General features: G+C 38.6%; 1 protein-coding gene across 6 annotated transcripts in view; it reads right to left on the bottom strand.

Moving 5' to 3' along the window:
• The window catches only part of THRB (thyroid hormone receptor beta), a 386080-nt gene that overhangs the window by 39326 nt on the left and 318871 nt on the right, over positions 1-27883 (bottom strand). The window contains exon 1 of one of the 6 annotated variants that reach the window (XM_012499260.2): positions 7216-7648. The exons of the other annotated variants lie outside the window; for them this stretch is intronic. Within the exon in view, the coding sequence (XP_012354714.1) occupies positions 7216-7543 (328 nt within the window). The 5' untranslated portion in view covers positions 7544-7648. Of the gene's footprint in view, positions 1-7215; positions 7649-27883 lie in introns of those variants that run through there. 6 annotated transcript variants of the gene reach the window in all.

Raw genomic sequence — 27883 nt, 5'->3', positions numbered from 1 at the left:
GTCTTGAGCTCCTGGGTTCAAACCATCCTCCCATCTTGGCGTCCCAGAGTGTTGGGACTACAGGCATGAGCCACAGTGCCCAGCCTATTTTTTAATTTTTAGGGCCAGATTTGGGCATAGTATAGTTTAATGTATAAGAAGTACCTAGTGAAATGTTCCTTTCGCCGTCCCTATACATTCAGATTCTTAATAGCTGACATAATCTTTCAATCTACAATTAGAGGGAAAACACTTGAAGATGCAAATCACTAAGAAAGGAAATACGTTGATATAATGCGTTTGAGTTGGAATATTAATCAAAAGGGCACACATTCTGGCAGTCTACATTTGGCTTGCAGAGTGTTTTTAAAAATCTTAGCCAATTTTTAAAACCAGGAAATTTCATAAGACATACAAAATTCTTGCTTCATGTGAAAAACAGGAGGAACTGGCAATACTGAACCCAAATTCTCACAGTGTAACGATCAACTGAACTAGAAAGGTAGCCCTACCTCCCAAGAAACAGACATCCTTTTTAGTGCTCCACAGTCAGAACCTCTCCCGATTGTGTGCATCAGTTGCTATTTATTCTTGTTCTTGCATCGTGCCTTTTCATAAAGAAGTATTTCACATAATTCTTTATCAAGAGTGGAAAAACAAACGTAGTTTGAGAAAAATGGTAACTTTTTTTTTTTTGGGACGAGTTTCACTCTTGTTGACCAGGCTGGAGTGCAATGGCACGGTCTCGGCTCGCTGCAGCTTCCACCTCCTGGGTTCAAGTGATTCTCCTGCCTCAGCCTCCTGACTCGCTGGGATTACAGGTGCCTGCCACCACACCCAGCTATTATTTGTTATTTTTAGTAGAGATGGGGTTTCGCCATGTTGGCCAGGCTGGTCTTGAAATCCTGACCTCAGGTAGTCTACCCGCCTCGGCCTCCCAAGGTGCTGGGATTATAGGCGTGAGCCACTGCTCTCAGCCTGAGAACATATTTCTTCATGGAAGTGAGAAATATTCTTATCATATATTATGTAAGCATTATGTGTCTTTGTTGAAAAATTTAAATTAAGCAGCCATTGTAAGACAGCTCTTTCTCTCTCTCTCTCGCATACTTGGAGGCATTGGAGTTGTAGAACCCTAGTATTGATGAGATCACTTCCTGTTTTAAAAGAGGGTATGAATTAGAAAGCAGGAAGGCAAAGTCATCAGAAGATTAGGGGAGCAGAAACAGTCACTAGAGATGGGTGATAGTTGCCTCTGATTTTGCTGTGAGAAGCATTTTATAGCTTTGGGCTCATGCAGAAGCACCCACAGTTATGTCATATCCTGAATCCTTGAGAAAAACAAGTGTCATTTCTTTACCTGAAAATCCATTCAGAATGGGATTCAAGGTTATAGCTCTAAAAATGTGGGCTATCAGCCCTTCAGCCTTATGTTACATAAACATACATAAAAGGGAAGGAGCTGTTGCATTTGTCATCAGAACACCGTCACTGTCGTTATGAGCTGTACTGCTCTCCCTGAAGGTGTATCCTGCAGTCACATGGATGTGCGCTTTAGGGAGTGCCAAATAAAAGAGGTTGATGCTTTTGTGGTGCTTATGATCTAGATAGATTTGACATAAATAAGCAAACATGATGAGGAGAACCCAAATCCAACAATGGAAATGAGCTATGACATATATGTATGTGTTATGTTGCATGTATATATGGTTATGTAGGTTCAGGTGTAGTCCATTTTGACAGAAGTCAATATATGAACATTTAAATATGATATTTGGAAATGGAGGAGGGATTTTAACATTATAAAAAATCCTTTATGAAAGATCCTTTACTTCAGATATTCTCCAAGTAGTAAGTTCTTCACCATTAATGCAGTAGTCCTCAAGTGGGGGTGATTTTGCCTCCCAGGGGACATTTGGCAAAGTCTGGAGATATTTTTGGTTGCCACAACTACTGTGTGTGTGTGTGTGTGTGTGTGTGTGTGTGTGTGTGTGTGTGTTTGCTACTGGTGTCCAGTGGGAAGAGGGACCAGGAATGATGCTAAACATCCTACAATGCACAGGACAACCATCACAACAAAGAATTATGTGGCCCCAATGTCAATAGTGCCAAGGTTAAGAAACCCTAGTCTAATATACTTTATATACAATATAGTACTTTTCAAAGGTGATTTACACAAATGATTCAGAGTTATTGTATAAAACAAAGGATATCTGCCTTTGAAGGCAGGGCTGGTTGGGAGCAGGGGTGATGAGAGAATGTGTTGCTGGGTAATAGAAGAGGCTGGTAGGCTGTGAGCTGAGTTGGTGACATAAAGTGATGCAGGCTGACAGTGGCAAGGTGGCCCACCAGGGTGTGGCTGGCAGTGGGTGACAGCTGGAAGAAAGCACACTGGTTCAGGGATGGAGACTAGGGTGACAGAGAAAGGAACCCATGGGGAGACTGGCCAAGGCTTCTGGAACAGAGGGTGTGGGTAAAGGCACAAAGCCAGAATCAAAATTGAACTCTTGAGGGCAGGGAAGAGTTGGTGGAATTTGTGGTAATGGAAAAGGGCCCAAAACCTTGAGACGGAGCCCTGTGGTGGTGCAGGGTATGGGGAAGAACTGCCCCTGAGTGGCTGGAAGCAGAAGGCTTTAAGCAAGAGAGGGCGAACCTGGAGGGAAGAAAGGCAGGAAAACATGGTGGGAGGTATCTGCAGATAAGGAAAGCAGGTGTGTGGGGTGACTGCTCAAAAGCACATTCTAGGAGTCTCCGAGAGAGCTGAGGAAATTCTCTACAACAGCTGATACCGAGGGAGCTGATGAGAGGGAAGTACCAAGGACAGCGCACGGGAAGGTCAGCATTCCCAACGCTCTGGAAACAGGAAGAATACAGATAACCAAGTGGGCACTGGTGAAGCCAAGGACCCATAAGATGATGGGATCATAAAAGTTGGACCAGAGTAGGTGATAGGGCGGGAAGCAGCTTGACTTCAGGCTGAATGCACTTGAGTGCTGAGAAAAAAGTGTTGTGCTTGACTATGAAAAATTATTCATGGAGGCATTGTGAGGTGGTGGATATGAACTCCATATGCAGAAAGTCAGCAGTCTCACCATTCCTCTGTAAGCCTGCCAGGCATCTGAATCCATTTGATCATAATGCTTTGGACTCCTACTGTTAGCTTTCATTGTGAGTAAGGGCAATGCATGCTCTGGATGAGGTTAGGGCATTCAGTGAAATCTCTGAAAGACATGTCTTTGACGAGACAGTTAATTCTCAGGAAAGAAAAGGAAAGAGTCAGCTCACGCTTTTGTCTGCACTTGGACTTGGTTTGGAAACGATTATTGCTCCTTACTTTGCTTTCATTTCTGGGTGCCAAGAGGCACTTTCATTTAACCTTTTGTACAGTGAATGTGTTCTGTATTTTTAAAAGTTGTGGTATTGTTTTCTGGAGTGGTATTTCCTCTGAACAGCATATGGGTGGCAGTACCTAATTTAAAATCCTAACTTTCCATCAGCGTCCTTAAATTACATACACATTGTTGAAAAATCTATGATTGCATTAACCACTTAACTATTACATTTAAAAGAGATTATTTATTTAGTACTCAACAGTTCACTGGGTGGACTGATCACATCTGTGTTTAAATTAAAAAATTCAAGTAGAGGGGAAGAGTAAGGATGGGAGAGAGAGGGAGAGAAAGAGAAGATAGAGGAAGAAAGAGATGGAGGGAAAGTAGGAGAGAGAGATAAAGGGAGAGGAAGAAGGAAAGGAAGGGAAAGCTTGAGAAAGAAACATTCCCCAATTTGCCACTTAATTTTCATTTCAAATGCCTATGTAATTGTTCACCTGGAGTCAACAGAGCTACAGAACACACACACACACACACACACACAAAGACAGAATTCTATCTCCAAGTTAGAGGGACAATGAAAGCGGATTCAGAAAGCACAGTCCTGTGTGGGGTTTCTGCTTCGGTTATTAATTTTTCTTTCTGCACAACTAAAAATGTGGTTGTAGAGCAACAACATATACAATCAGAACCAAAATTGAATAGGACAACCCTCCCCCACCCCCATCTCCTCGATCCTGGCTTAAAAACAGGAAATTCTTATTCTCTTGGACATGATAAGCAACTCTGACAACTTTTCAAACATGCAGTTCCTATCAAGTAAGATGGTATGTAGAAGGTCAAGCAAAGAATCCTGTGGAGGAGAGTCGCCCAGGGCAGACTCCTAGGAAGGATTCTGTTTCAACAGACCTGGCTGGCCCAGACTAAATCGAGAGGTTGACCTGCAAAGCTGCCTTCAGAGCAGCCAGATGCAGATGCAGGCTGCTTGGGAATTTCAGAATGTAATTAGTATTTGTGATGGAAACAGCCAGCACTTCTACACACAAAAGGATTTTTTTTTTATTTTTAAAAGAAAGAAAAGAAGAGAAAAAAAAGTCAACTTTTTACTTTGCTGAAACCTCAGCCACAGAGGAGAAAGCACAACAAATAACCTGGTTGCCATTCTCCTCCATCTGATTCCAAACTTATTCCCTCCTTCTCCTGAATTTGCGGGGGCCAGAAGTGTGCAGCCAGCACTGGTCCTGTGAGGACTTAGCATAGCATTTCACAGCTATGTCACTAGAATTACAGTAAATATCATATCTTCTGAGTGGATGATAGGGTTCTTTTCATTTGTCCCTAACTTTTGAAAATTAAAAATTTGTTTTTTCATAATCCATATGAAAAATAAGACAGACATTACATTCTGCATTTCAGCCCTCCTCAATGTGAAAATTACATCGGTTTTCCCCTCCTCAATTCTTGAAGCTTTATTTTAAATGTGATTCAATGAACTGACATCTGACTCTTCCTTAGTTCATGTTCTTAGTGCTTCCAGAACTTGATAACTTATTCTGTCGGCTACGAATGCGAAAAAAAACTTTGTAGAAAAACAATCCTAGGAAAACTAAAAGTTATTCTAAAGTCTACCAATTAAGATAACCATTCTTAATGTTGGGTAGTGTAGCCTTCCTTTATTTCACCAGTTTGTACCTATAATGTTTTTAAAAGATTGTAATTTTTTTTAACAAGATTCTCTGTATATTAGAAAATAAAGGCTAGGAAATAAGCCATCCTTAAAAAAATAAAGAAAAAGTTAACACAGCTGCATTATTGGAGTTTATAAAGCTGTAATGACAGCAATGAACACAGATGAAGCAATTATGAACTTTTATCTATTGTGAATAGATAAAAATCCAATTGGAAAATGAGGCCTACCCCACTGAACACCTGTTTATAGTCTTAATTTTGCCTTAATGAGACATTACTGATGTCCTTCAACACAACAAAAATCAATAGTGGATCAATATGGATAAACATGTTGGGTACAACCTTTTGTCCTAAGAGACAGTTAACAGCTGGGTTTAGTTTTACTGGGATTTACTTGAAGACTTGTAAAAGTAAATAATGGTGCATTTAAGAATATTTGCCTGTTTTGATTTAGTGAGTTTGGCAGGTGGCGGTGGCCTTTCAATGACATATGGCTTTGAAATTACATCAATATATGCATACAACTGTGTCTTTTCCTCTAGTTCATGCATCAAATTAATTAGTAAAGAATCCCTGGTTTAACATTTTACAAGCAAATATTCCCCAGTGTTGGTTGAAGAAAATACAGTGAAAAGATAAAAGAGAAAAGAGCCTGAAACGTTCTGCAGGAATTTTTAAGAATAGCAGAATGAGCACGTAGATTGACAGGTACCAATATTTTCTAACAACACTACAAAAGGCATATCCAAGTATGTTTAATGAGGCAATGTTAATTTCTTCTTTTCAAAGTTAAATTACTTATACTATTAAATGAAATAGCACATGTTCAATCTATCTCAAATGTTTCCATTAGGGGACTTACCCTGTGTATCCCTTGTAATAAATGAGATTCTGATGACCTTCAAAAGGATGCAAAACTCTATATTTATAAATAAAAATCAAGATGAGCAACTCTAAATATATTTTATGCTGTAATCCCCTTAATATTTCATGATTGGAAGTTATAGAATAACATTATATATAGTAAAAATTACAGATTCCAGTTTTTGTTTTTATAAAATTTTGTTCATTTGTTTTCATAACAGACTACTTTCAATTATAGAGTCACATTAAGAAAAGCAAATGATAAATTTTATAGAAACCACAACTAAATAAACCACATTATGTTTTAAGATTAATTTAACAGAGAAATTTACCTTTGAGGATCAAAGGGCATCATGTTTTTGTAAATTATAGAAACTTGTAAATTTGGTTCTCTATGCAACATCCTATAGATTATATACAAAAACATGAGATTCTGGCATATCTGCACTAGCATTTACACTATTTCAAAAGCATTCCTATCTGGCAGTTGCTACTAAATGTTCTACCTGTTTGCCTCCCTTATTTTATTTTTCAATATCTTATTTTTCAGTAATATAAGAAATGTTCTATTGACAGAAATTTAAATAGCATTATAAAGCCACAGTGTCTATTAAGATAAATGGATATTGTACCGGTTTTAATATTGGCTATTTTGAAGGGTGTTTCACTTGCTTTCATAAAGGGAATTCACTTGATATGATTACAGACATGTTCAACTTTAGGGACAAAATAGCAAGGTAAAGTTTCTCAGTTTTTGAGTTTTACATTCTTACAGTTTGACATAGTTACAAATAGATTCTTTACTGTTTATATGGATAAGTAAATACATTAAAATGAACATTTACAGATCCTAGCAAATCAACATTATTATAGTACTGTCAAAGAAATCACTAAATCACTAAATATTTTACTAGTTAACTAGTTAACTAAAATAAACTTTCAAAATGAAGTGCCAAGAAAAAGTCAAATGAGTTTTTAATCTGAACCTGAACTAGAGAGAATTATCCCACTTCAAACACCACAGCACCTACCCGCCAAAAGGAAACCTTTCACATGTTTTCTTTCGCAAAGAAGCCAACAATAGTCACTTTGGGCAATATATACACACACATGCAAAATACAGAAAGGCAACTCACTCCAGCTTTCACAGATGAAGAAAAAAAGTGCTTGGAAATCTTGATGTTCACAGAGTCCTTCAATCACCTAGCAACCCCTCTTACTGCCGTTTTTAATTTCAAATATTTAGCGTTCAAATTCAAAGATTTGACGAAGCTGATGTAAACTGTAACTTTAAAATGAAACGAAAACAAACAGTGAAACTTTGAACAAATTTAAGCAAAATGGTCCCTACCTTTTTTTTGAGAATACGATGGCGACTGCACTTGAGAAAAAGTAGGCTTTTCTTCAGTGAAATATTCAGGTTGGCTGTATTGATTCAGGGCCATGTCCAAGTCAGAGTCCTTGCTTTTAAACATGTTTCCAGGGTAACTACAGGTATAAGGCTGATTCACTGCCCAGGCCTGTTCCATATATATGTTGTTACTGGGCACAGCCTGAGCATCGCAACCACTGTAACCCGGACTATCTTCAAAATACGCGTAATAATCAGTGGACTGCATGTAGCAATTGCTGCCGGCAGCTGGGTGCACTTCATATATTTCTTGCATACAGTAGTTCATTTTGTTTCTCTGGTTCAGTTTCTAGTTTACATATACACACACTCTACGCATGCATTCTCCAGCCCCATACACCCTGAGAGCTGGGCATATACACAGAGAAGCATACATACATACACATGAAACGCGAAGGGAAGATGAATAAACACCACCACCAACACAGCAACCCAGCCTGCTTTACTTTGTAATAGCACCTGATGTGCTAAAATCCTATTTAGACCGAGGTGTCTTTTGAGCTCTTCTGCCATCCAAACATATTGGAAAGCAGATTTATGACTATCAAAGGTCTTAAGCTGTGCATGCAGCTAGTTAATTCCTGGGGAAGATGGCAGGCAGGTAGGAATGACCTCCACCCAGATAGGGAAGTGACGGCGAGAATGTTACTCTGAAGCTGCTAAGATGCATTTTATATGCTGTTTTTAACCCCTTTCAACATGATTATAAAACGATTACTCATTGTTATGTCATTTTGGTTGACAGCTTAAGCATGAAACATTATAAAGACATCTTAGAGAATATCCTTGGATACAAAGAAAATCCTAAAATCAATAATCTAGTTTATTAGCATGAACCAGAGAAAATCCAGTAGTAATGAGCCTGATGACTGACTGACTCCAAAACATTAATCTAGCTGTGAAAATATTAGTGGTTGAATCTGTTGTTGAATGTTACTGACTGGCTTTTAATACTAGGATCCAACCATCTTCCCATGACACATAGGTCCCGCTGGTTTTTAAAACATGCCAAGGAAGTACACGGTTGAAAATGCTGCTGATGTCTGCAAGTGAGTTTTATTCTGTTCCTTGTGCATGATTATTTTCTACCTCATAAGCACTAATCTACATGAGACCTAAAGCTTACATTAACTGTTCAGTTCTGTAATTTATGTTTTCTTTATAAAGGCATGAGAGAGAGTGTATGCCAATGCCCCTATATGAGGAATACCCCTATTGTATAGCAGCTTTCCTTTCCTGCTGGTGCTTAACAGTACTCTGATCAGTAGTATGTGGAAAACTGTAAACACTTACCACTTTATTCCCATTCAAATCTGCTTTTGAGATTATTTTCAAGATTTAATGTGATTTAAGTGGTATTCATGTACTTACTTAAAGATAGTGATCCAAAAGGGAACAGCATTTTCTGTAAGAATCATCATATCTTTTAACTAAGAAGTTAACAAATACCAAATTAGATTGTAAATGCTTGCTAAGATGATTACTAATGGTATTTTCTCCCTGTGGATGGTGGCCAGTGTGTGCATGTCACGTATATGCATAGTTGTAGATCATGACATCAGGAAGGGCGGATGCTGCTCTTCTACACTGGGGATTCCTTCTGTTTCTTGGGCAGCCTGTTTTCAGGGCTGGGCCTCAGGTGGTTACGTTTACATTTGGCTTCCTGCTGGTCCATGAGCATGTGACCTTGTTGGTATTTCTCTCTAAAGGACCATCAACAATGTAATATTGTAATTTTCAACAGTGAGACCTTTGCTTTGGACATGTAGCTCCAGTCATCAATTGCAACATGGAATTCTGGGGCAGGGACATATGGCAGAAGTAAGGAGGGTATTACAGTCATTCAACAAATTATGGGATGTCTGTTAAGTACAAAGCAAGGAGTTGGTGGCTATAGAGATGGCTGTTCAGAAAAAAATCACCGTCTCTGTCAATAAGTAGCTTAATAGCATGTGTATTAAATATACAGTCAAGTGGACCATCACTGTGCTGTCTTTAATTGCTGACTTTTTATAAATGTAGTAAAGGAGCCATAGACTCAAGGGAAAAGGTGAGGAATTATAGAGTGAGCAAAAGATGTGACAAAATTAGAAAAGAGACCCAGGCAGACCTATGTGGAGGATAGTAATAAGACTCCTTTAAAAACTGCAACTGATATAAAACAAGCAAAAGCATGTTCTTCAGTTGGTATATTTTGAACCTGGAAAATGAATCATAATATCCTAGAAAGCATGAAAAGTTACCATAAGGAATAAAGAACACAGCTAACATTTTAATCGTGTTCTTACTTTCTGATTACTCTTAAAACAAATAAAAGATTTATTCAGTATTATTAAGAACACATACACAATATTACAATTAACATTTCCTCCCTACTGGAAATGTCAAAACATTTCATTGGAAGCAATAACTATTTTCTGAAAACCCCAGGAAAAAGGATCCAGGCCTTATGTTTTTTTTGGTCTGATCTCATTTATTTATCTCAAATTTCCCAAGCCTAATCTGAAAATTAACCTTTCAATAAAGCAGTTTTCTTTTTTGGCAAATGCACATGTTCCAAAGTCTCTTTTTCTGGTTAAGAGCTGCGTGTTGAATCCATTCGATTTTGCAGCTTTGCCCAATGCATTTCCTGGCTCCCTCTCTTTCTCATTAAAGGCAGAAATCCAAGCGATTTCTTGCTTTTCATCAGTAACAATATCAACGAAAATCAGAGACTCAACTTTTATTCCAAAGGAACACTTAAAAATAATTTTCAGAAATCTCTAAATATGCTTGAAAAATGGGAGACTTATTCTCCCCTAGAACTGGATATCAATACTGCAACGAAAAAGGAAAGAATAGCTGCTGAAAAACTTTCTCTCTCTTTTTACTAAACATCAGAAAGGTCAACAGTATTTTTATTGAATTTAAAAAATCCTGAATTCCCTCAGAAATCTTTAAATTAAAAAAAGTTTCAAAACATATTTAAGAGAGCTCACTTCCTCACTAACGTTCATTGTTTGGAGAAAACAGAACAAAACATTCTGAAACACACTCCTCATACCAAGTGGGAATACTCTTTACTTGTAATGAATGCATAAAACTCTCATTACTATTAGTTGAAAATGGAGCTCAACACTCACATTGAATTTGAAATACGGCCCTTCACATCCTGATAGAAGCAATCACATCTGTCACCTGTGATTCAGTCTTGCATGCTTCTTTGTAAAGCCAATAAAGCAATGTAAACATATTATGTGTCACAAATGGGGTAAGCTTCAGTGACGTTGTTGTCTTATTTTCTTGATTGCCTGCTCTAATTATTTAAAGAGCAGCTTAAGAGTTATTTCACTTATAGTGCATCCAACTGCCTTAAATAAACTCAGGAGGACTTTAATAATTCCGATTAGAAGTGTTTCAATCAATAATTTATATATATATACACACATATATATACACACACATATATATGTATATATATACACACATATATATGTATATATATACACACACATATATATGTATATATATATATGCTCCTAGGTATGACTTACAGAAAGTCCGCTTTAATAATTATGGGATGAAACCTTAGCATCAAGATTTTTAAAAGAAGTTCCCGAGGTTATTTACATAAGTAGCAACATTTGAGAACCACTTGTTCTACTAGGTGTCTGACCCCAGTCCCTTCACCAAGGAGCAGGGAATCCTGTGTACTAACTCCTTTTTCTTCATTTGCAGCTTCACTACATATTTCCCTTAGTTCTTAGCAATTTACCCTCCACACTTCAACCAGGCTTCACTTGCCTTTGAGTTAACCAGTCAAGCAGAGGAGGCAGCACAAAAGGAGGCACACTAGGAAAGAACGAAATACAAGGAGAAGTGTAATAAACTTGGCATGGGGACACAGGAGTAATCTGCCTAGAGTGCCAGGGATGGCTTCACAGAAGAGGTGACCAGTGAGCTGGAAGAGCATGTAGGACATCATCAGTGGAGGCCTAAGATATGAAATGGCTGAGCAGAAATGTCTTAGGAAGGGTGCTATCAACTAACTGTGCTTGCAAAAAGGCACATAAAGAAAGATAATTGATAAGCTTTAAAGCAACTGGTCGGAGCCTTTTAACTTCCACTCTAATGATTGTTCTCACTTTCTGTTTTAGTAATTGAACTTCTAAATTTTAGTTGGGCTCATGGCCCCTGAGAAAAAAACTATACGTCCCAGTTTCCCATTTGTCAATATGTGTCTGTGTGACTAACTTCTGGCCAATGAGATGTAATAGAAGCAGTGTTGCAAGGCAATTTCTAGGAAACTTAAAAGACACATTAAAAGCAACTGGTGCATTCCATTTGCCTCTCCTTTGTTTTGACTCTCTGTTCCCTGCAGTGACTGGAGCCCCAGCCATCATTTTGGTCCATGAGAGTGAGGACTATACTCTAGGGATTGTAGAAGAATGATCTGGAAAATTCTAGGTTGCTGAAATACACGGAATTGCCATACTAGCTCTGGACTGCCAACTTCTGGACTTCTTTTTTCTTGAGACAGAAATAAACTTATTTAGGTCACAGTTTTCTTATTTGTAAAACAGAGATAACTACTCACTTCATTGGTTATTGTGAAGATTAAGTGAGTTTATATAAGTAAAGTACTTAGAATGATGACTGGCCTAGTAAGTGACGTAATTATATATACATAATAATTATAATATATAATATATATATTATATATCTCTTAGGTCTTGTCTTGGGCTACTTCTCAGTCTACACTCTAGGTCAGAGGTCAGCAATCTTCAGCCTGTGGGCCAAACATGACCCACCACCTGTTTCGTAAATAAAGTTTACTGGAATACAGCTTTTATTTGTTACATATTGTCTGTGGCTGTTTTTGTGCTACCATGGCAGAACTGAGTAGTTGCAAGAGAGATCTTATAGCCTGCTGAAAATATTTACCACCTGGTATTTTGGAGAAAAAGTTTGCCAAGCCCTGCTCTAGGTGATCTCATCCTGTCTCACAGCTTTAAATATTAATTATATGCAACATCCATGTGGATATCTCCATCCCAGATGTCTCCTCTGAAACCAGGATCCTATATCCAACCATAAACTTGACATCTCCATTTGCCCAACCAGGGCGTCTCCGACTTAATTCTTTCTAAAACCCGTTCCTCTCACAGTAGTCCCATCTTGGCACCACCATCCACCTGGGAGCTTAAGCAAATAACCTTCAAGCCAACTCTTTTCTTCCCTTCACTACCTAAATCCAATCCATTAGCAAGTTCATTGGTTCATCCTCCAAAATATATGTTTAATGCAACTACTTCCTTCTCTCCGCTGCCATCATCGCAGTCCAATCCATCATCATCTCCTAACTGGACTCCCTTCTGGCTTTCACATTAGCTTTGGGCCACTTTAATATTTTATTGACACAGCCACCAAAGAGTGATGTTTTACAGGCTGCAAATCAGATAATGTTTCTTCCTTGTTTAAAACCTTCAGTGGCTTTGTACTGTATTTAGAACAAAATCCAAACCTCTACCAAAAGGTGGTCCTTCCCCACTACTTGCCAACCCTCCTGCTTCCTTGACATAAACCAAAATAGCATCCTCATTGTTCCTTGAGCACTCCAAGTTTTTGCCTGCCTCGATTCAAGGACGCTGCACATGTTCTTCCCTCTGTCTGATATATCCCTCCCTTTAGCTTTTCACAGGACAGAGCCCTTCTCATTTGTTTGGATGGAGCCTAAATGACATTTTGTGTGTCAGGAACCTCTTGATTCCATCAGAGGCCTGAAAGCCCTGACACTCTTTACATACATAACAACACTTGCTCTCTCAGAAAAAAGATGAAGGACTCTCTGTGCACCAAAATCCATGTGCATTAAAAAAAAAAGATAAAATGTTACATATTGCAATAAGTGGATTATCTTAGGCTTGAAAGTTCCTGGGAGATATCTGTCTGTCTCAAATCGATCCAGTTTGTTCTTTTATATCTTCGTCACAAGAGAACAGAGATAGAGCTGTTTATTAAACCTACCTCAGTTGAGGTTATGGAATTACAAATAACGATCATCAGTGCCAATCATCTCTGCCCCAAAAAAGATTATAAAAAGGATTGAGACATTTCCTGACCTTTGAAGTAACTACTGAAATTGAGGAAAGTTCCCTTTAAAAATGTGAAGAAGCATGAGTCTCGATCTTACCACTGAAGTGCTGAAAGCACATCTAATACATTTTGGCGGAAACCAAAGAGGTGCACAAAAACTTTTGACCATGCTTTCTTGGATTGTTGAGGTCTGGGATCTCTGGACTCATTGCTTTTGAAAAGGACTTCAAATTAGTTCAACTCCAGAGATGTGAGCAGGGCAAGCTCCTGGAACTTCTGGACCACTCAACTTTAAAGCAGCCCTCCCTCCAGACCCTAACACATATGGAACATTTATGGAGGCTGAGACCTGTTTTAGATTTTCTTAGGATCCCAGGATATTACAGCAGGAACTTCTGAGCTATGCATTCCACACGTATTTTATCTGATTATGAGAAAACTGAATCCCAAGGGGATGAAGTGACTTGTCACATGGTAGGTGGTAGCTATTGGGGCCGTGACCCACTCCTGCTTTGACTGTATCATTTCTCCTATTGTAGGTGGGGCCTTTATTTTCCCAACTGGGCCTAGTGTTGTAGGGTTAAAAAGGTGCTGTGGAGGAAAGGGAGTAAAGGAACTTGTCTCAGGCCTGGGGATTGACTGTCCCTCCTCAGGATTTCTGCCAAATTACATAAAACCTTGAGTCACTAGATCACGCAAAACCCTAACCATTTTAGAAACTTTTACTTCCTCAGTCCTCGGAGTGTTAATTAGCATGGCTCCTCCTCCCCTACCACTACTGTAATGGTGTAATTCTTAATAAATGAACACCATGGCTACTGGGTTAATATTCAGATGGTGTTCCCTAAGTGGTCCCATAATACAGTCCCAAGATATGATCTAAAGAGAAAACAAGAAAAATAAACTTTATGATCAAATGAGTTTGGGAAATGGCACATTAATGCTCCTCTCTTGGAGATTCACACACACACAACTTTGAATGACTTTGTATAACAGCATTTCCTAAACATTTCTAATCATAGAACCCTGTGTCTTGTAATGTTTGTTACAAGTGTTCCATGAAACATACTTTGAAAAACCTAGTCATCTGCTCTGTTGGATATATATGCTGGAGCTTAAGGCACGGATACATAACAGTGCATTTCTCAGAGTACACACCAAGAACAGAGAGAAGAAATCTGCTGAAGGGGAGTGTCCTTTTTAGGGTCTTTACCAAGGAGGAAAGCTGCCATCCAGAAGAGGCAGGCTGGACACATGGAAATGCAAATCCCCAGGTGGGCACAGGACAAGACCAGGGCCTCTTGGGCTCTTGAATTAAGTCTGTTTGGTAGGAATAGAAACTCAAAGCTCTTCTCTTTTAAAACATATTGTACACTGAATTTGTTTCTAATTTTTTCCCTTGGCATTTCATAAAAGCTTTTGATAGTTCTAGCCTGTTACAGCTCTACAAAAGGGCACTAAGGGGAGACTTTTGTTCACAATCGATCACCAAGCAGAATATGCTGTTACAAAAATGTGCTTGAAAAAGTGACAATGTTTTACTAGTATAAAGGGAATGGATTCTGATCTGGTGCAGTGGAAAAAAAATGGCTCTGATTAGAACATTGAAGTAGGAACAAGACAGTCTTAGGGACCAAGCTGAGGGAAGCAGGCCCAATAATTGAACTGAGAGATTTCCAAAGGGCAAGAGACTCTCATCAAGGCAGTCCTGGTGGCTTCCTCAACCTGGACACCCTCTTTGTGGGTCTAAATTTTGGAGTTGCATGTTTTATTTCACAAAGGTGGAATAATTGCCTCAGCACATTCGTGCAAAAGATACCACAAACTTAGTTACAGCAGCTTTTTACTAGATGAAATATGTCAATTTCTAGGATGAGCAAGTTAAAAAGAACAGCCTTTTGTGGTTCCACAAAGATTATAAAATAGAGTCCAAAATCCTTAGGTCAGTGATTCTCAAATGGTGGTTTCTGAACCAGCAGCATTAGCATATCCTGGAACTTCTTAGAAACGCAAATTCTGCAGCCCACCCCAGACCAACTGTATCATAAACTCTGGGGGGTGGGGACAGCAAGCCCTCCACGGGATTCTGATACTAGCTGAAGTTTGAGAACCACTGTCTTAGTAAAGGCTGAAGTTGCTCTAGCTGGTCTGTGTCAACTTTTCCAGCATCACTGGCTGTTACCTTGAGCCCTGGATTCCCAAAACTTCTGTCTTCTTCTGTTTCTGTTTTCTCCTGGTCCTGGCAGGTGTATTGACTTTGTCCTTGATCTAAAATGTTTTAGGCCTAATTAGGCTAGAAAGAATGGCATGCTCCATGTGGCCAATGCAGCTCAATTTTCCTGGCCTCTACTTTGAGTTTTGGTGACCATGCACTACCAGTACCATAATACATAACAAACTTTATCATTGTCACTCCAGACTCTCAACAGGAGCAGTGATATCTGACATTTTTGGGTTTTTGGACATAATACTATCACAACAGCTCAAGCTCTCTGCTTCCACCCAACTCCACAGCCAAACCTATTGATGGTATACCAGAAACCTCCATGTCATATAGCTTTTTCCCACATGTCTCCTCTATCTCTGGACAGTTGTTTTCAGTCATCTTCAAGGGATGATCTCATCTGTCTTTTACAATTGGCCATAACTTTGGTTCTATTCTCAGCCCTCTTCTAACCATACATATTCTTCCAGGTGAAGCCATCAATGTCTACAGCTTCAGCTATTGCCCGTGTGCAGATGGTGCTTAATTGCTCTTGTGCCTTCCAGACCTGCATTCCAGCCACCTACCAAACCTCTTTCCGTGGATGCCAAGGTACCTCACATACCAATTCTAAACTCAGTGTGTCAGATTCTGTGTTGGGTGTTTATATGCATCATCTTATTTAAACATCACAATAGTTCTCCAGCAGCTATGGCTGGCCACATTTTTTTTTTTTTTAATTTTTATTTTACTTGAAGTTCTGGGATACATGTGCAGAACATGCAGGTTTGTTACATAGGTATACATGTGCCATGGTGGTTTGCTGCACCTATCAACCTGTCATCTAGGTTTTAAGCTGGGCATGCATTAGGTATTTGTCCTAATGTAGCCACATTTTTTTAATAGATGAAAAAAAATCTATTTGTCTGAAGTGGCACAATGGTAATTTGAAGAGTGAGGATTCAAATCCAGATCTGTTCAAGTAGAAATTACATACTTGGACTTTTCATTACAGCTTGTTTCTCTCTCTGTAGCTTTGCCACAGCCTCTAGTCACAAAGGGCCAACTATTCTATGCTGTTACTATTTTAATTAAACTAATTATTTCATTTTTAAGAGAAAACTTGGCTAACCCAAGAGGTTTCTATGCCTCTCACCTTACTCTGATCTTTCCATTCATCCTCCACATTGCAGCTAGGGGAACTGATTTTAAAGGAGAATCTAAAGCATGTCACCTGTTGCCCCTCCCACAACCCCAATCCTAGCTTGCAATAATCTTTAGTTTTTAAGATAAAGCTTAAAGACTTAGAAGTCTTTTGTAATGTAGCTCCTGACTACTTTCTACTCTTATCTCTTGCCACTTTCTCATATGACCTGAATGCTGGCCATTTGCAGTTGTGTTGAACAGCATCTCTCTGGCTTGGTCATACACGGTTTCCTACGTACAATGGCCCATGCACTGTGCTAACCACTTTCCTATAGATTTTATCATTTAAGCCTCACAGCAATCCTGCTCGTAGATATGACTGTTCCTGTTTTAGAGATAAGGAAACTGAGACTCAGAGAGGTTCCATAACTTGCCCACAGTCATAAGACTGATAAGTGGTATCCTCAATGCATAAAAATACCATATTTATGTCCAAAATGGTATGTCTCTGTTTTGCTGCTCTTATGCCATTTAGCAGCTTACACTGGAGTCTGGGAAACTGTAGGGCTATAGTGACTGACATGCAGTGATTCTTCGTGGTTTGTCATCTGTCCTCTTTGATGAGTCCAGAAACTTAATCATGTCAGACAAGGGAATTTTTACACTCAGAAAATTACTAAACAATCTTTGCTGGATGTTTAGTACACGAAATCCTCTTTTGCATATTGAGAAATAATATATAGTCTGATTTCAGCCTAAATTCAAGATTTGTTCCATTTAAGTTTTCAAGTAATGGGTTGTAGGGTCCAAAATTCCCAGACCCGTTTGTACTATTCCAAGGCCTTTCTTGCATAGTATTTCCAGTGGACGGAACAGTGCTGATTAAAGACTGGAGTCCTAACATAGTGTCTTTCACATAAGAACTCTGGGATAACGATCAAGGGTTTTATTCTGACTGATATTTCCTAAGACCAAAGGCAAATCATCAAGTCTTCTTGTGCTTTGAAAGAATGAGATAGATAGTATTCAAAAAGAGCTCAGGATCCAAACCAAAAGAAAAATGCACATATACAAAAGTGACAGAATAGTACTTGTTAAGGCTGGAGATTGAAAGAAAAGTGAAAAATTTGAAATATACTTCAGACCACTGTTATCATCATTCAAGTCTTCTATTTGCTAAGCCAACAGTGGAATGTCTGCTCTTTTTTATAAATGAACATTTGATTCAAAAGCAAACCTTAATGAATCTAATATAGTCTGATGTGGTTTGAACATCATGGCATAGAAAAAATGCAAAAATGTTTCAGTTTTGCTGTACCTTTAATTAGACAATTGGCCACATAATAATGATGAGGTCTATTGCATGGTGTCTTTATAAACAATAAGATTGCTTGGGAAGGTATTTCCATTCATTTTGCACAGTGGAAAACTGAGGGGTGCTTTTCTTACTGTACATAATTACAAAGGGAAAAGGTTAGTATTGCAATTTAGGCCCTCAAGTTACTATTCTAGAAATCACTTTTCCCACTTCCACGCTATGCTTTTCTAAGTGGAAAATTATTTTATTGTTTTGGAATTTCTGGGTGACTAATAATGTGTTTCAACACAAATTCTAAGATCACTTCAATGATTTATCTGTTTTTCCAAAGATGTGCTTAATTTAATGTCACACTGTATATTTATTATAGTCAATATGTTTCCCTATATCTCTAGAAAAAAATGCTCTTCAATATTTTGTTTTTTATAAATATCATTTATGTTTTGCTTGAATATCACATAGCAACTCATTTAATGTATTTTTAATTTAATCATTAGAGAAAGTAGATGTGTTTCCCCTCAATGTGTTAAGATAATTATTTTATTGTAATTCACAATGATCGACTTGATGTGAAAAGTTGAGTGGTTGTTTAAGTGGAATAATTTTGACATTTAACAGCCAGAGTATACTTTCTTTATCCCAGAATAACATGTCAGAGATTAATTTTAAAACAAATTTCCCTAATAATAGGAATAATGAATGAACAATTGAATCATCGGCATTTACTTTGCTTTTCACCCTTAAGAACAACTAGTGCAAAATTTAGACTATGCCACAACTGATGTAGTTTCAAAAGATTTATTCTTCGTCAATAAAGGCTCCAGTCCTACATTATACTTGAAAATGTTATAAAAATAATAAAAGGTAAAAAGTTCAAAGTACTGATACATGCTACATTGTGGGTGAATCTCAAAAACAGTATGCTAAGAGAAAGATGCCAGTCATACAAGACCACGTATTGTAGCATTCCACTTTTGTTAAGCTTCAGAAAAGGCAAATCTACAGGAACTGAAAGAAAAGTGGTTGCCAGAGGCTGGGCACAGGAATGGGGAGTAACTGTAAATGACTCAAAGTTTCTTTTGGGATGATGGAAATGTTCTAAAATAAGATCATGATGATGGTTGCACGCCTCTGTAAATATACTAACAATCATCGAACTATACACTTAAAACAGGGGAATTTGATGGTATGTAAATTATATCTCAGTGAAGCTTTATAAAAATAGATGCAGGGCTACAAATAGCTTGAGTTAATTGAGACTGATTCTCAAAATAAAATAAAGTTTACATCATTTATGTATCAATACCACGTATGTTATTCTCCCAGATCTAATGGAGATATACCATAGAAGGACGACATGGCCCTGACTCTGAAATTTGCAATCAAACTAAAAATACATATCAGCAAGCAGAAAACAGTATCCCACAAGCTGAATATTTCAAGCGTTAAGTGAACATGGAGTAAAATGGAATTATTATTTTTGAAACAACGTAGGTTACATTATTCATTATTCTTTCCTAAGACAAATGCTAGCCAGCCAATAGAATTTTCATCATCGCTTGGTTGTCAACAGTTACTGCTCATTGCAAGCCTAGACTCGAAGCTCTGCCAACATTTTCTGTTTGAAAATCCTATGAAAAAAGGGGTGTGCATTTACCTTTTTATTCTCAGCATATAGTACAGTATTGGACACATAGAACACACTCAATTTAAAACATTGTCAGTATAAATTATGATGAATTCACCATCTGCAGTGAATCAAACAGGCATGTTCAGAAGCCACAATTAAATAAGGCAGAACACAGTGAATACTTGTACAAAATTTCATCACAGCATTAAAAACAAAAATCCAAATTCATTCTGATGGGGCATGGGGATGCACAGAGGAAGCGATGTCTGAATTGGGCCTTGAAGGATGAGTAGAGTAAAAGGATTTGTAAACGTTTTCAAAAATAGGATCTACCTCATGTTGGTACCCTTGAGATCCAAATCTAGAAATGGCAAATTGAAATTCTTCATTGTATTTCAAATGTTAAAATGTTCTAGAAAGATACACATTAAATATCAAGGTTAACTTAAGACATACTCTGATCTTAGTTGTTTTGTAATGTAATATGATTGGATTGTGGAAAGAAAAGAATGTTTAGTTAAAATATGAGAAGAGAATAAAGTGGCTGTGTCTATTTTTTATCTTCAGAAAAGTCTTCAGACCGTGGACAATGTGCTCTTTGCCCCTATTACGGAGAAAGGTGTTCCCTAGGTAAGTATCATCCTATGATTCCAACCTTAAAAATGTCAGAGGGGACAGAGAAACAAGTAACTTTTTCCTCTGACATTCACCTTTAGAGCATTGAATAGCTGCTTATTAGAGGACTTTTAGAAAATATACTTTCTTCTAACCCAGTGAGATAATGAGCCAGCTCACCAGTAAAGATCTAGGGCTGCTCACACTAAGATATAAGTGGTTTGGAAGATTGAAAACTATTTCTGCATCATATGATTAAATTCAAAATTTTATAGGAACAAACACCGCGTCATACAATTTTTTAGTATCTCTGTCCAAAATGTATAATCTGATTCTAATCATGAGGAAAGGCTGGGTGCGGTGGCTCATGCCTGTAACCCAGAGCAAAGGAGGCCAAGGTGGGTAAATCGCTTTAGGCCAGGAGTTCAGGGCTGCAGTGAGCTATTAGCTCACCACTGCACTCCAGCTTGGGCAACAGAGTGAGACCTTGTCTAAAAAAAAATCATGAGGAAACATCTGTCAAACTTAAATTAAGGGACATTCCAAAATAATAATCAGCCTGTATTTCGTCAAGAAATATTTCTTCAATGGTGTGAACGACGAAGAAAAACTGTGAAACGGTTCCAGACTAACATGAACCTGGAGGACATTATGCTAAGTGAAATAGGCCAGGCACAGAAAGAAAAACACGGCATGATCTCTACTACATGTGGGATGGAAAAAGCTGAAATCGAAGCAGACTAGAGTAGAATGGTGATAACTAAGGTCTGCAGTGGGGAGGGTACGTAGAATGGGTAGATGTTCGTCAAAGGGTACATAATTTCAGTTAGATATTGCTAAAATGTTCTCACCACAAAAAATGACAAGGATATAGGTCATAGATATGTTAATTGGCTTTATTTAATCATTTAAAGATGTATAATGTGTCAAAACATAACATGTACATGATAAATACATACAATTTTTATGTGTCCATTATTATTTTTGTTTTGTTTTTGTTTTTTTTTTGAGACAGAGTCTCGCTGTCGCCCAGGCTGGAGTGCAATGGCGCGATCTTGGCTCACTACAGGCTCCGCCCCCCGGGGTTCACGCCATTCTCCTGCCTCAGCCTCCCGAGTAGCTGGGACTACAGGCGCCCGCCACCTCGCCCGGCTAATTTTTTGTATTTTTAGTAGAGACGGGGTTTCACTGTGTTAGCCAGGATGGTCTTGATCTCCTGACCTCGTGATCCGCCCGCCTCGGCCTCCCAAAGTGCTGGGATTACAGGCGTGAGCCACCGCGCCCGGCCTATTTGTCCATTATACTCTAATAAAGCTGCACAGGTGGGGGGAGGAGGAAGCAGACTAAAGAGATAAAAAATAAATAAATAAAATGTATGATCCTGGCCTGGATCCCGGACCGGAAAATAAGATTGGTATAAAGGACAATTGGTGGTGGCCTCTCCCAGCCCTATCTAGAGGAACGAAGCCTGTGAAAACCTCTTAGAGACAAGTCCTCTCTCCAGCCCTGGTCCTCACCTCAACTGCCCCTCCAAGGGGGTGGCAGGAAGGATAATTTGTAAAATGTAAATAAAGTCTGTAGATTAGAAAATAGTATGCATCAATGTTAAACTTCCCAATTCTTATAATTGTGCCATGGTGTCCTAAGATAATTTCCTTAGTTTTAGCAGGTATTTAGAGTTAAAAGGGCATGATGTTTATAATTTACTCTCAAATGGTTTGCAAATGGCATAATAATAATATGTATATATGCAAACAAACACATACAGAGAATGAGAAAAGAATATGTATATATGCAAACAAACACATACAGAGAATGAGAAAAGAAATATGGTAAAATGTTAACAATTGGTGAATCCAGGTGAAGGGTATGGGAATTATTTGCACTGTTACAACTTTTTTGGTAAACCTGAGATTAATTTAAAACAAAATATAAGAAGGAATTTATAGGTCTGCCTTAGGAGCTCTTCCAAGAAAACATACAATTTACTCAACCTTAAAGACTTAGTGGTCCTTTGCCACCAATTTTATTTTTCTACCTCAACTCTTAGAAACAGAATCCAACTCAAAAAGTAAGCAGATTTTCAATAAAACAAGTAATAACAAATAGCTTTTGATTCATTAAAAAAGGGGGTCAGATTGATTTGCATAATTTTATTTTTTAGTAGTGATCACCAGGCTTATATTCCTGATTATCAAAAAGTCTTAAAAAATCATAGAATGGGCATTCATTTCTTTTTTTGGGAGAACAAAAAGACTCAAGCATAGAATGATCGCTTCAAAGGAAATTTAAGAATGAGCATGTCGTGTGTAACCAGGAAAAGATAACAAGAAAGAAATTCCCTATGTCTTGTCTTAAATATTAAGTGGGATGAACCCATTGCAGATACCTGTTTCCCTGGAAACCCATTCAACTGAAATTGCTGCAAAAATTAACATGTATTATTTTTCCCTTAAAGGGCAGTAGCTTCTTTTACTTACACAGTTTTGACCTTTAGTTTTATATCTTAGTCTTATTATAAGAAGTTATTTCCAGAACTAGGCAAACAGAGAGCTGAATACATATCTTTTCATTAGTCCAGAGGCTTAACTAAAATAGTATGGCCTTTATAGCTGTACTAGATGTCTGAGGCAACTATGGGTGGTTGCGGTACAATCTGCCAGTCATAGAATATTGCAGTCTAGACTAATAAACCATCAACCCACACATGATATTCTTACTCAAATGCCAAGTGTCTTTATCATATAGACAATTGAGTTAAACAGTCACATATGCAGCACAGCTCTGTATTTTAAGAGGCAGTAAAGTTTAATAAAGCCAAATCCCTTGTATAAGCCCATACTGACAAATGTCATGGGGACAGAGGTTCACAATATATAATAATCCTATGTCAGGTCAGTGCCATGGAGAATAGCTGTGGACCATGGAGGATTTCTGACTCTAATCTTACTTGACAAGCTCAGCTGTTTCTGAATTTCTGGGACCTGGGCAGTGTGGATAGAGGCTCATATTTGTTCCAGTTCAATCAAGAAGGCTGAACTGACCAAGACCTGAAAGACCAATCTGTAAATACAGGTCACAGTTAGAATTAGCCACAGAATAGAATAACTGGAGAGATAAACCAGCCCTGTGCCAGGGCAGGTCATAAGCACAGGTGACACGGTTCCCCCATGTATGTGCTTCCTAGGCTGCAATGCCACTATCAGAGGCTACCTTTGGCATGAGGTCCCTGCATCTCCAGGAGTACTCAAAACTCAAAGCCTCCCTGCCCCGGAGAGGTAAGGATGTTAGTCGGTACTGGTCACCAACACCTTCAGGGGAATAAGTTTTTTTTTTATGGAAAATGAGAATGTTTTCAGAAACTGAAGAGGGAAGAAGGTTAGACTTTGTAGAGACTGAAAATGGGTTTGGATAGCCTGAAGACTCTTATGTTCCTGGGAAAAAGATATCCTCAAGGGAAGTAAGGACACTGAAAGAGATGGTTTAAGGCAACTGATTTCCCAGCTTATCCTGGAACTGGTATTATGTTTTCATGATGATCATAGCTTGTTTTAGGGGGCTGGTAATGATTTAATGTATTTTTCCTTGTCTTCCCCACAGGGGGAAATATGATTATCATATTGGAGGGCCACTTTAAAAATGGAGTGTAGATTCATCTATTTGATTTCTTTGTGGTCAATTTATCTCTGACTACATTCTTTGTTGGAGAGAATTATTGATCTAGCCAAGCTTAAATAGCTGGTAAGTGTCAAAGCCAAGAACCAATGGTCGTCTGTTCTAAACATTCTCCTATGTGTTTGCTAAGTGCTGGGAAACATCCCTAAGACACGATGCAGCAGGCCAGCTGTGTAAGGTGAGGCATTTGGGGATATCTTCATAGCCCGTGATCATTATGCCATTCACACATTTGTCTAGATTTGGCTGGAAACTCTTTGTAGTTTAAACCTATGCTCAGGGTCAGCCCTTGACAAACAATGAGGTAGGTGACATTTGTCTTTAGAGCCTTGACAGTGAAGTGAGTGCTGCTCACAACCTGACGAGCTGCACAGTATTACTTGTTACTTGGCAGTCCTGTTCCTTATTATTATTCTTTTCTTTCTCTCTTATCCGTTGCTGTCCTTACCCTGTTCATGGCCTCCTTCTAGTCCCATTCTTTCCATTGTCTTTATTGGACCCTGTCAAGAGTAAAAGGAATCTTATCCAATTCATCCATTTGGAGAAGCTAATGACTTGATAAGATATTCAGCCAGTAGGTTTGCGTTTTGAAAGAACACAACGGGGCTGGGTGCAGTGGCTCACGCCTGTAATCCCAGCACTTTGGGAGGCCAAGGCGGGCGGATCATGGGGTCAGGAGATCGAGACCTGGCTAACACAGTGAAACCCCATCTCTACTAAAAATACAAAAAATTAGCCGGGTGCGGTGGCGGGCGCCTGTAGTCCCAGCTACTCGGGAGGCTGAGGCAGGAGAATGGCGTGAACCCGGGAGGTGGAGCTTGCAGTGAGCCGAGATTGCGCCACTGCACTCCAGCCTGGGCGACAAAGTGAGACTCCGTCTCAAAAACAAAACAAAACAAAAAAACAAACAAAAAAAGAAAGACCACAATGGAAGGGCAATGATAGAATTATAAGCATTCAGGGCAACTTGTAGGAGATGTCCTGGGGAAGGGAAAGACTGAACTCCAGTGATCACCTACAATGTCTTTGTAAGGCTGACCCTCCCAATAATACCTTCCAACTTCAATGCTAGGTACATTAGCGATCTACTTGTATCTGATTTTGTCTGAAAACTACCTGTTGGAAGAGTCAAGGGATTTGGCAATTGCGTCTGTTCTGCCTGCGTCCATAATATTCCTGGCTTTAGAAACTTCAATACTGTCAGTCACAATTTAGTGGTTATTCTTACATGGGCATTCTACATTCCTAATGTCCAATGTGGTTCTCATAGTCTTTCTGGCTCATTGTAAGAAAAATAACTCCCATTTATTGAGCACTCACTGTGTCCCATGAGATCATTTAAGAGCTTGTTTCTTTCCACAGTTCTGTGAAAGAGGGTCCACATTTTACAGATGAGAAAACTTTACAGAGGCTCAAACAAACTAAGTGACTTGCCCAAGTTTCAATGGCTGGTAAATGGCAGCACCAGAATATGACCTCAGACTGTCTTAAGTAGATACGTGCTGACCTCTACTGCTCCCATCACAGCAGGTCTGACCGCCCTGCATCTTTACCTGACAGTAGAGGAGTATTTCCTCCACAGTTTCAAATTCTTTCCTTTGGGTCTGGAATGTTCTTACCCTTTAGAGTCATAGGGGATTATAACAGTACAGAGCTCTGACCCTGGGGCCAGATTGCCTGAGTTAGAATTCCAGTTCAGCTACTTCATTTTCCCCTTGATTTCTCATTTAAAGTTTTAAATTTTAAAAGAGTCTAAAAAAAATATTTTGGTTGTTGCTATGGACTTTTTTTTCAACTGTTTATGCCTCTACTAGAGCTGTGCACATGATGTTTTGTTTTGTGTCCCTTCATTTATTTTTATATAGTTCAATGTATTTCAACGTCAGAAAGGGTGGCAAAAATGGGAGGAGGAGGGCACAAGGCTAAGAGGTGTGTTTATATTCTAAGAACAGTTATCATTGTTTAGTTTTTCCTAAGTACCAGGCACTATGTTGGATGCTTTATACATATTATCTTTCATCTTTTTTCTTTTCTTTTTTTCTTTCTTTCTTTTTTTTTTTTTTTTGAGACAGAGTCTCACTCTGTCACCCAGGCTGGAGTGCAGTGGCACGATCTTGGCTCACTGCAACCTCTGCCTCCTGGGTTCCAAGTGCTTCTCCTGCCTCAGCCTCCTGAGTAGCTGGGATTACAGGCACATGCCACCATCCCCAGCTAATTTTTTTTGTATTCTTCGTAGAGACAGGGTTTCATCATGTTGGCCAGGCTGGTCTTGAACTCCTGACCTCAAGTGATCCACCTGCCTCGGCCTCCCAAAGTGTTGGGATTACAGGTGTGAGTGACCGTGCCTGGCCTTTCATCTTTTTTTTTTTAATTTTAAAAAATTAAATCCTTCACTGAAATATCTTTCATCTTTACAACAAATGTGAAAGCTAGATATTATTCCTCTGTTTAAAACTAAATGGACTGAGGGTCACAGAGGTTAAAAAATTTTCCCTGACCTGATGATTTAAAGAGCAAGAAATAAACTGAAGCCTAACTGTAAAGCATATGATCATAACATTAAACAAATTATGCACATCATTTTTCATTAATACATTCATTAATATTAATACATTCTTGTAAAGATTTTTGAATGTGGTTGCATATGGAGTTAATCTTTCTTATTCTACCCTTTTCTTTTTTAAGGTATATACTGAAACAAGTTTGATGTATATCTGGGAACTTTTTTCTGTGCACATTTGTAAACACACAATTGTATAGACTTCTAACGCTATAAATGGGATTACACTATTCTTAATGCATGCTTACTTTCATTAAATATTCCTAAAATCACTTCTTTTAAAAAAGTCTGTTTTTAATTTTTCTAGTGAATGCTTTGGATATACCACAATTTATTGGAACATTCCCCAGTGGACAGACATTTAGATTGCTTCCAGTTTATCAGTAACAACAAAGATGCAAAGAACATGTTTGAACAGACTTGTGCCCTGTGTGAGTATTTCCTTGGGACAGAGTATGATGAGAGGCATGGTTGGGTACGTCTGCATCTTTTGGCACGACAGACACTGTTCAGTTGGCCTTGGAAAGCGTGGGGTGGTCCATCCCCTGCTCCATGTGCATCTCAATGAAAACTGAAGTTAGATGAACCAGGGCCTTGAATTTCTGATATCTACCTCCCTTTGACATTGCTGTTTCCAGTTTTTTGTTTTTTCTTCCCTCCAATCTCGTGGGTAGCTTTTTTCCCCCTTGGCCTTCTATTTCTGTCTGCCCCAGTATACGTATGGGGTACTCGTCCCTGCCTTTGAAGTATCAAATCACACAGCTATCTATCTGACATATGCCCAAAGTGGGGAGACAGCCATTGTTCTCATGTTGATTGCTAAGGTTCCCAGAGTGCCCTTGAGGTATATGAACCACTGGCACTCTCAGTTGGGACTGCAGATCCTGATGTATGATGAGTGGGGCAGAGTGGAGAGCAGAGATGGATGGAGCAGATGATAGTACTGGCGGAAGGGCACAAGCTTTTTAATCCTCCACCTTCTAAAATACTCATTCACCTGGAGATGCCCTTGTATTTTACTTAAGGACAAAGATAGCAATCATCTGCTGAAAATGTGAATGTCTAACGTGAAGGATTATAATGCACACAATGACTTGCATTTATGTCTCCAACTTTTAAGACACTTTGTTATTTTGGTAAATGAGAATGGCACATCATTTGAAATTGTCATCACTGATTTGATTCATTTTTTCGTCTTTATGAAGAGCATGAATAGTTTTCCCCTTGCTGACATAAGATATTGTTTAAAAAATTACTTTAACTTGTCTAAATCTTGAGGACTGGTTTAATAAGTTATGATACACCTATAAACAAGAATAATCTATAGCCAATGAAAGTCAGGACTCAGAATATTTAATGACATGGGAAAATGTTCATGATATATTG

This window comes from Nomascus leucogenys, chromosome 4 (assembly GCF_006542625.1).
Source record: "Nomascus leucogenys isolate Asia chromosome 4, Asia_NLE_v1, whole genome shotgun sequence".
NCBI classification, from domain to species: domain Eukaryota; kingdom Metazoa; phylum Chordata; class Mammalia; order Primates; family Hylobatidae; genus Nomascus; species Nomascus leucogenys.
This window is presented reverse-complemented; position numbering and strand designations above follow the sequence as displayed.